The 9751-nt window shown below is 48.0% G+C and overlaps 2 protein-coding genes across 3 annotated transcripts; both read right to left on the bottom strand.

The window, feature by feature from the left end:
• Positions 1–1006: 1006 nt before the first annotated feature.
• Positions 1007–3580, bottom strand: LOC125548612. 2 transcript variants are annotated; one of them, XM_048712178.1, is made up of 3 exons: positions 3444–3580; positions 2850–3341; positions 1007–1320 (listed from the first exon to the last, which is right to left on the bottom strand). In XM_048712178.1, exons 2-3 carry the CDS (start codon positions 3335–3337, stop codon positions 1143–1145), a joined length of 666 nt encoding a protein of 221 aa, XP_048568135.1. In that variant the 5' UTR covers positions 3338–3341; positions 3444–3580; the 3' UTR covers positions 1007–1142. The 2 variants fall into 2 exon arrangements, with proteins under 2 accessions (XP_048568135.1, XP_048568134.1); XM_048712177.1 differs by having other exon boundaries at positions 2850–3517.
• Positions 3581–3917: 337 nt separating this feature from the next.
• On the bottom strand, positions 3918–7423 carry LOC125544752 (NADH-quinone oxidoreductase subunit B 1-like). Its single transcript, XM_048708499.1, has 2 exons — positions 6925–7423; positions 3918–4385 (listed from the first exon to the last, which is right to left on the bottom strand). The coding sequence occupies exons 1-2, from the start codon at positions 7296–7298 to the stop codon at positions 4151–4153; spliced, it is 609 nt and encodes a 202-aa protein (XP_048564456.1). The 5' UTR covers positions 7299–7423; the 3' UTR covers positions 3918–4150.
• Positions 7424–9751: the final 2328 nt, after the last annotated feature.

Below are 9751 nucleotides of genomic sequence, written 5' to 3'. Positions count from 1 at the left end.
TTTTGCTACAACCAATGTTCTCAATTACATGACACGCATCACGGCATCATGTAATTTGCTGGAACCAGCAAAAAGTTGTTCGAAGCAACATGATTTTTTGTCCGAACCAGCGTTTCTTTTTGCTGAAACTAGCTAATTTGTTTGCTACAAATCGACTACTGAAATTTTTCTGTTGCTGAGATTTTTGCTGACACCGTCATTATTTTTGTTGGAAGCGACAAATCTTTTTTGCTTCAACCCAGCACTAGAGTTTTTGTAGCTTTTTCTTGCTAGACATGGCGGTGTAAGTCGACAACGGCGGCGAGCCGGAGACGGGGCGCTGCAACCATGATGACAGCACGCTAGGAACCCTCCTGTGTTCGATTTGCAACCATAGCGAGCGAAGGCAACCAAGAAGTGATGTGCACGAGCGACGGGCGAGCGCGGTAGCAAGGGTGGCAAGCAAGCACGGGAAGATGAGGGCACGGGCGGCCGGCGAGCGCACGGGATCTGGCATGTGCGCACGTTGCCTTTTTTTTCCTTTTTTTTCTGTGTGTGTTTGACTTTTAAAACAAAGCAATCAAACGGTTGGGAAAGTATATACGAATGGCTGAGGCTTGACCGACCCAACTGTTCGGCCGGTGCGCCGGGGCCTATAAGCGCCCTTGAAAATATGAGCACTCTGTTTTCATGATAACCGGCAAGTTGCTCCATTGGAACGTGACTGAAGCCAACCATCGACTTTAAGTTTAACTAGCCGGGAGTTCGACTTTAAGTTTAACTAGCCGGGAGTTGGCTTGTCCTCATTTTTAATAGATACTCGAATGAAAAAATACGATATGTTCAGTTACTACCTGCTTCCCTTTGGTCAGATCTCTGTTTTACTGCTCACGTGAAGTACACCGCGCGCATGACCTATCAAAGAGCTCGAAAGAAAGACACGGCCATCTCAGGGAATTCCAATCTATCGGATATCCCACACTAGTAATCGACAAAGAGGACACATTTTACTGAGCAGAGGGGCAAGAACAAACTAGAAAAGCACAAACTTTCGATCAACGAACACTGTATCCGATGGCAAATGTAGACTAACAATGTACGCTCATAGCTAGACGGCAAATGTATGTAGACTAATAATGTGCGCTCATGCTAGACGTCAGCGATCAACCTGTGAGGGTAAATCCTCTACCAATAAACTCACCGGCACGAAGCCATGCATACAACTCAATGCCAAACAATGCGGCAACCCCGGCTTGCTCAGCCTTCAGGTCCTTTCTGTTTTTCAGCAAGAGCTTTACAGCATCAACCTCTTTCCAGAAAGCCTTGTAACGGCCAGGAATGCTGCAACAAACGTGTCCTCCATCAGTAAATATATCAAACTTCTGATAAGTGATTACAGCACCATAAATGAAGTACGCCTGTTAAATTGTCCTAGGGCACATCTAGATGTGCTCTAGTTATTGCACATCTAAATGATAGAATCATGCAGAAAGAAAAAAAAAAAGAAAAAAAATATCCACATGAATCTCAACATAAGATCAATGACATAGAAGTTAGATGTGTAATACTTATGACATATCTAGATGTGCTTTAGCAAAACTGTTTTTGTTTCGAACCAGTTGTCATACAGTTAAATGGTTAAATAGGAACGGACATACAAATAACCCAGATGCAGAAACCAGACATAACCCAGAATACCAATATGCATAAACCAACATCATAAAGAATCCAGGATCCCTACAGTCTAATCCAGAGTGGAACTCATGAATATTGTGTCATATTTACGATATTGTTTCTTCATCAAGGAATCAAATTCTAACAATTCATAGTTTATCTTGCACGTCCTTGCGGGCTTGGACAGGTTCGAAACAAAAGACCGAGATCAAACTAATGTTGCCACCTCCTAACTCTAATACTTAGGAGGTGACAACCAACTGTAAAAGATTATCACCCAACCATAAGAACTTCAAAGTTATGCATGTAATTTGCTATCCATAATTCCATATAAGCTCAATATAAACTGACATGACCAAGCAGTGCGATTCCCAATAGACAAGGCAGCAAACCCAACTGAAGTATTTTATAAATAAAGCAGATTTCATTCAGCATTAAGACACCCCGCATAGTTAATGAACATCCATCCAGTAGAAGCCATATGATCAATCAAAAGGAAAGATAATCTGAAATGAAAGACTCCTACTCTATTCTTAATTAAGGTGGTGTTCACAAGTAGCCTCTAGTTGAAACCTCACACAAGCTAGAATTTACATTGGTTAGAAAACCTGAATCCTCAATATCTTGAGTGATACAAATCAGCACACAAGGGATAACAACTAGGCGGGCCGTAAAATTTGTTGTAGTCCATTTTCAAGAGAGAGCATCATGGCTGCCTGGACGCAAGGCAACAATAGGATTTCGCTACAAAGCCTGAAACTCCCTTTTGGATTTTGGTTCTTGAAACCTTGCTACTAGTAAAAATAAAAACAAACAAGGAACAGTTAACTTTATTTCAGGGTGCCCAAACCAAGCTATATAGAGTCCATGGCTATACGGCAAACCATCAGCTAGAGCCCTTTTGCATCCCCAATTCCCCCATCCGACCACTAAACCTCGCAAGCTGCAACAAGAAAAACCCACAATACACCATCCGTGGCACGCAAGCTGACAAATCGAAATTGGCATACCCAGACCAAACAAGCACCAATGAACCCTACAAAGGCGTAACGTTAACTACTTATCGCAACTGAATCGGAAGCTGCAACTGAATCACAAGCTAGTAGGCACATCAGCTGGCAGATCAACATCAGGAAACAATCTATGATGCAGGAGCACAGGAGAGATGGATGGTAGGGGCTAGGGATCGTCCGGACCTGGCGAGGCGGGTGTAGAAGAGCTGCTTGGAGAGCTCCTGGCACTTTTCGACGGTGGGCGGGTCGACGACGTACTGCCTGTTCCTCTCCATGAGCGTCTTGTGGTACTCGCGCCCTTGCTTGGCCGCGGAGCTCGCCGCCTCGGCCGCCTTGGACTGCATCGCGCTCCCTTGCTTGGCCGCGAAGCTCGCCGCCTCGGACGCCTTGGACTGCAGCGTGGCCCCGTGCTTGGCCGCGATGCTTGCCGCCTCGGACGCCTTGGACTGCAGCGCGCCCCCGTGCTTGGCCGCGAAGCTTGCCGCCTCGGACGCCTTGGACTGCAGAGTGGCCCCGTGCTTGGCCGCGAAGCTTGCCGCCTCGGACTGCAGCGCACCCCCGTGCTTGGTCGCGAACCTCGTCACCTCGGCCGCCTTGGACTGCAGCTGCGCCATCCTCGAGGCCAACGCCGCCCTGGACTGCAGCGCCATCCTCGACGCCAGCGCCGCCATGGATCTGCCCGCCGTTCGCAGGTGCAATGCGGAGGAGAAGGTTAGAGGTAGATCGGTACGCACAAACTCGCGACCAATTTGATGACGGTTTCGCTGGTTGGTTCACCTCTGCTTTCTTGGTGAGGGGGTTTGGAGGACGGAGCCGAAGAGATTCTAGAAGGCGTAACGCAGGCAGAGCCGTAAGGGCCGACGGGATGTGTTCTATAGGGGCGCTTTGCACAAGTAGATCCCGTTTCCCGCAAAAAAAAAAAAACAAGTACTCCGTCCGTTCCGAATTATTTGTCTTAGATTTATCCAGATATGGATGTATCTAGACTCATTTTAATGCTAGATACCTTCGTATCTAGACAAATCTAAGACAAGTAATTCGAAACGGAGGGAGTAGATCCCATTAATCGTACGATTGGTAAGTTTACAACCGCCTATGGTAAATAAATACTTGCAGCACAAGATTTAGAGTCCTTAAAAGTTTGTAGCAGATAAGATAACAATTGTGTGCAAATCATGATGACATAAACATGTACAGTAGCAATTTTTTTAATTTTGTTTTAAAATAGTTTGAATTGCTTACCACATATACTGTAGCAAATTTGCATCATACAAGAACGAAGTCATAAAGGTGTATTACAATATGTAGAGCAAAAGCAGTTACAGCAACACCAAGTACACGAGTCCATGCTCATCAGCACAGCCCGGGCATACATCCAACCAGGCACAAACAACAGCAAGTTTTGCACGTCCGAGCACAACGTCCTTATTTCAGTGTAGAATCAAAAACAAATATAACAAGCCAGAACAGTAACAAACGGCGCTTCACTTAGTCCACCAGTGAAGGAAATCCTTGCGCCTGTTGATCTTCTTCTGGAGCTGGAGAACACCGTATAGTAGGGCCTCAGCGGTTGGGGGGCATCCAGGGACGTAGATATCCACCGGAACAATGCGGTCGCATCCACGCACAACAGAGTAGGAGTAGTGGTAGTATCCACCACCGTTGGCACAGCTGCCCATCGATATGACCCATCGAGGCTCGGGCATCTGGTCATAAACCCTGCAGAGGAAGTTACAATAACATGAGCATTAGAAAAAGACAATGAGATTGTGACCTTAAAGCAAACCATCCTGAATATTGATTGCTACAGTCAGAAGACGTTCACCAATTCTTCTCAAGTACAGAAACGTCTCCAAAAGGAGAAGCATGGACCATACTAAGAAGCTAAGTATTCCCTCCGTTCCATAATTCTTGTCGTGGTTTTAGTTCAAATTATGGAACGGAGGGAAGATAAATCTAGCTTTGTTCCTAGGGGATGAAACCAACAGCACACTCATTTCCATGTAAACCGAGACCTATGTTTTTAAGGCGTCCAGGCGCTTTAAGGCGCTGGGGGGCGCCTCACCGCCTAGGCGCTCAAAGCGCGAGGTAAATATGGCAGCCATGAGTAGAGGGGGAGCTTGGCCGGAGAGGGGGAGGGCCAGCGGAGGAGGATCTTGGCCGGAGAGGGGAAGGGCCGGCGGAGGAGGAGCTTGGCCGGAGAGGGAGAGGCCGGCGGAGGAGGAGCGGATCTGGGCCGGCGGCGTGGGAGGAGAGAGCTCCTCTCTCTTTTCCCCTCGATTGGTGTCCCAGGTGTGTTTCCCTCTTCCTCCCGCCTCTGTTTACCCTCTCTCTCCCGCCCAATTTCTCTTCCATCCCCGCCAATTTCTCTTTCTCGCGCCGCCAGTTTCTGATTCACGCTCGACCTACCCACACATGTCCAGGGCGTCCAGAATCGGCCAAAGCGACGCCTTCTCCGCCTAGGCGACGCCCTGGACGCCTCAACAACCCTCGGACGCCTTAGACAGAAAACTAAGGCGAGGACGACGCCTTGACATTGCCCTCTTACGCCTAAGCGTCACCTAGGCGACGCCTTAAAAACATAGACCGAGACATTCACATGTCACAATCATATACTTCCTCCGATAATGTAAGCAGTTTTTGATCATCACTATGTAACAAATTACCAATATGAATAATATCAAATTGATATTACTAAATTGATCATGAAATATATAATCATTATATACAATTGCTTTTGTTTGACGGACAGGTCTGGCACAGTGGTGAAGTTGCCTCGTGTAAAGAGGTCCTGGGTTCAACACAGCCTCTCTGCATTGCACTGTGCAGGGGAAAGAGTTGCCTCGTGTAACCCTTCCCCAGACCTCACCTAGGGTGGGAGCTTCTAGCACTTGGTAAAATTGCTTTTGTTTGAAACAGCATGTTTTTCTGAGAAGTTATACTTTGACAACCGTGTCAATGTGCTAAACTACTTACAATGTGATAATTCTTAAGGTGACACAGAAGCACATCAATTGGTTACAAAAATGGTTAGATTTAAATTCCTTTATGTTCCAATCTCTTGGCTAAGCAAGTTCATGCATATATATAGTAGCCTGTGCATGTTTTCTTCCTTTTTGATACTAATTGTGTTGAAATACAGAAATATTTGGATATTAACAGCAGCACATTATCACAGGAAATAGGATATTGAAACTTAGCAAGCCTAAATAACCTATGTTCACACTCTACCTAACAAGTCAGCAAATGCTTCTTCACTTGTAAGATTGAGTAATCAATAGTCTAAGAGCCTAAGAACTAATCATGGGATTGGCCCAACCTAAACATAAAAACAACTTATGTTGTGAAATCTCTTCAGCCATACAGGGAGGATACTTCAATTAAATTATGGTGTTCGTCGCAGACTTCTGCTTTTAGCGATATGCAGACAACATGCTTGCAGTCATGATGTATTGATAGTGCTTAGCACTAGGGATGCTGAAATGTATAAGCATTTCTGTGTTCCATCCTCTGAAGTGGTCCATTTACACAAACCAAACATTCCAGCGATCAGAGTTGGTGTTGTTTCTGACAGGTCTCCAAATCAAATACACAGATTAGGAAAAAGGACTTAGGACGAGCTGTTGTTCATTCTGTGACATGTTTCCAAATCAAAATTTAAAATGGCGAACGTCAACTCCGTACACTATTAGAGCATAGAAATCACATTAGTAGTCTGTGCCTGCGGGAAGATCCCCACAAAGGTTTGAGCAAGAACTTCTTTCAGATTCAATTGAAATCTACTTAAATTATGGTGTTCATCACAGGCTCTAGTTTTAGCAATATGCAGTAGGCAGGCTTGTAGTCATGATGTATTGATGGTATTTAGCAATATGGATGCTGGAATGTAAGCATTTCTGTGTTTCATCCCCTGAAGTGGTCCCGTTATGCAAACCACGCATTCTAACGATCAGAGTTGGTGTTGTTTCTAGCAGGTCTTCAAATCAAATACATAGATGGGGAAAATGGAGTTAGTACGAGCTGGTGTTCATTTTGTGGCGGGGTTCGAAATCAAATTCGAAAATGGGGAACAAGAACTTTGTACACTAGAACGTGGATAACATTCACATTCGTGGTCTGTGCCGATGAGAAGATCCTCACAAACAGCGAATTCAATAAATATTTGAGCCAGAACTTCTATCCGATTCAATCCCTTCCGAGATCTAAGCGCATGCATGGGAAATCTGAGCGGCAACGGAGGAGGGAGTTTGGTACCGACTTGCGGAGGGCGGGCGCCATCTTGTTGGTGAGCGTGCCGGCGACAATCATGCAGTCGGACTGGCGCGGGGACGGGCGGAAGATGACGCCGAATCGGTCGAAGTCGTAGCGGGCCGCGCCGGCGTGCATCATCTCGACGGCGCAGCAGGCCAGCCCGAAGGTCATGGGCCAGATCGAGCCCCGGCGCGCCCAGTTCATGAGGTCGTCCACCTTGGAGACGACGAACTCGGCCGCCTTGGACCCCGCCGCCGGCGGAGGCACGCCCGCGTACGGCGCCGGTGGGGTGGGCGAGGCGCCCGCCGCGGCGGCGGCGGAGTAGGTCCGCGGCGACGCGGAGAGGAGGGCCAGCCGGGCCGTGCGCGGGAGCAGCGCCATGGTCGTTGCCTAGGGTTTCCTTCCTTGCCTCGTGGAGGGGGAGGTGGAAGCGTGGGCGATTGGGCGTTGCCTTCTCCGAGCTCTCTCTCGCAGTCGGACGCGGCTCGTGGTGTGCAGTGTGGGGTGCCCCGTGCCGGGTCGGGGTCCGTGCCGGGCGCACGCCTGGACTGGACTGGTGGAGTGTGGAACTGTGGATTGCCCAAGCCCAGCTCCGTTTGACGGTGGGCCGGACGCAGTTGGTACAACAACCAGGCCCAGCACTCGGTTCCGAAAGGATACATGAATGGGCCCAATCATCTAAAAAAACATGAATGGGCCCAAAGTTTTTTTTCGAGCAAAATGGGCTGAAAGTTAGAATTCGAGCTTTCGTGACAAAATGGTTCATTCGAGCATGGCCTTAGCTGCCTCGTCGTGGACTCGTGGTCGAGTGCTCCTCGCTGGCGCCTTATGCGCCCGCAGAGGAAACCAGCGCCCGTGCGCTTGGCTACGTGGGCCGGCCCAACAACAAGCCGACGAGCTCGCGTACGATGCGCGCTTCCCTGCCTTTCCTGCTCGACCGTCGTGGTTGACTGGTAGTGGTAGATTCGGTCAACCGTTGGTGATTGACTTTTGAGATTTTTTTTTGAAATTTCAGAAAAAGAATTCGAAAATAAAATTCTCACGGATTCTAAAAAGTTCACTGATTTTAGAAAAAAGTTCATCAAACTTATAAAAAAGTTCACCGATTTTCAAAAAAAGTTCATGACTTTGAAAAAAAGTTCAGTGATTTTGGGAAGAAGTTCACAATATTTTGAAAAAGTTCATCGAGTTTGAAAAAAGGTTCATCAATTTTAAAAAACCGCTACTTTGAAAAAAAAGTTCATCTACTTTGAAGAAAAAAGTTCACAAATTTTTAAAAAGTTCATGGATTTTGAAAATAGTTCATCTACTTTCAAGAAAAAATTCATAAATTTCTTTCGCAATTGTTTTTCACGAATTTGATAAAAGAAGAAAAAAAGAACCAAAGGCAAAACAACCCACAACGTAAACTCTCGAAGGTAGTTGGTCTGGTGATTCTGGCGTCCCACTTGTAGGAAGAGCGTCGCTGGTTCGAACCCTGGCTCGCACTCGCTTTTTGCAGTTTACAGAAACAGAAAAACAGAACAAAAGAAAGTGGAATGGGCCCACTATAAAATTAAGCATACAGGAGGGGTGTGCGTCCTGTACCAAATACACTATATTCGGCGCTTAAGGCGCCGAATAGGATTTGGCCTCGTGGTCACCGGCGACGATCCCTGTTAGCGCCCTGGCGGCTTGGCCCCACCTGCCAACAAGGACCGGGCTCGGCCCAGCCGCGCCCGACGCAGCAACCAGCGCTACTTCGGCCCAGAATGGCACAACCAGCCCAGCCCAACAGCTTCTACTACTCAAGGCACTGCTCCCAGCTTTCCCTTCATCCAGTGGATCACGAACCCCTGGTTCTTCCTTTACCGATCCATTCTTGTAATCAAACTTGTATCCCGACTATATTGCCACCGAGAGAAATACTAGATCGATCATTCCCCTTGCTTGTCCCTAACATATGGTATCAGTCGCCAGAAATCCACTCTTCCCTCCGCCCGATCTGGCTCATCTCATCGAGACAAGAGGGATTCGCCACAGCCGCCACATCGTCGAAGCCATGGATCCAGCAGCGAAGGCTTATCTCGACAAGCTCACGGCGACGATACAAGCCAATATCGTGGCTCTCACCGTGGTCACCTCCCGTCTCGATGATCTCGTCGCCTAGCGGCCGGATCTGGAGCGCCGCGTCTCCGATCTGGGCAACGCGGTCACCGCTCTGCAACAAGCGCGCCCAAACCCCACCACCGACACCAACGGGGGTGCGCCGCCGCTACGCTCTACGGCGCCACCGCCCGCGTTGCCCACCGACAAATTGGGCCTGGCGGGAGGCGATGAGGACACCCCTCAAGGATCTAAGGACCAAGGCGAATTCCATCTACAGCGGGGGGCGGTGTCGTTCCAGACGCCGCCGCCACTCCCGGCCAACGGTCAGATCGAGCTCTTATCTTCCCCTTTTGCACATGCTAGCCAGATGCTTGCGGGATTGGGACAAGCCCACCCTTCCATTTCGTTTTCTCAATTTTCGGGCGAGAACCCGAACATGTGGAAAACGATGTGTGAGCAATATGTTTCCATGTTGGCATTCACAAATCCTTCTGGGTTCCCATGGCCGCCCTCAACTTCTCAGGGGCCGCGGCCATTTGGTTACAATCTGTCCAAAAGAAGCTCAATAGCTTCGATTGGAAATCCTTCTCAGCTCTGCTAACTACGTGATTCGGTCGCGATCGCCATCAACTTCTCATTCGTCAGTTTTATACCATTAAGCAGACATCCACTGTAGCTGATTTTATCGAGCGCTTTGAATTGATCATTAATCATTTGAGCTCTTATTCAGACATGATTCACCCATT

The sequence above is a fragment of the Triticum urartu genome, chromosome 3 (assembly GCF_003073215.2).
Source record: "Triticum urartu cultivar G1812 chromosome 3, Tu2.1, whole genome shotgun sequence".
Classification (NCBI taxonomy): Eukaryota; Viridiplantae; Streptophyta; class Magnoliopsida; order Poales; family Poaceae; genus Triticum; species Triticum urartu.
This window is presented reverse-complemented; position numbering and strand designations above follow the sequence as displayed.

Excerpts from the sequence above, each read along its gene's own strand:
- LOC125548612 (XM_048712178.1), bottom strand. The coding sequence starts at position 3,337 with ATGGCGGCGCTGGCGTCGAGGATGGCGCTGCAGTCCAGGGCGGCGTTG. Across the intron at positions 1,321-2,849 it reads TTCTACACCCGCCTCGCCAG|CATTCCTGGCCGTTACAAGG; the intron begins GTCCGGACGATC and ends CGTTTGTTGCAG.
- LOC125544752 (XM_048708499.1), bottom strand. The coding sequence starts at position 7,298 with ATGGCGCTGCTCCCGCGCACGGCCCGGCTGGCCCTCCTCTCCGCGTCG. Across the intron at positions 4,386-6,924 it reads ATGGCGCCCGCCCTCCGCAA|GGTTTATGACCAGATGCCCG; the intron begins GTCGGTACCAAA and ends CTTCCTCTGCAG.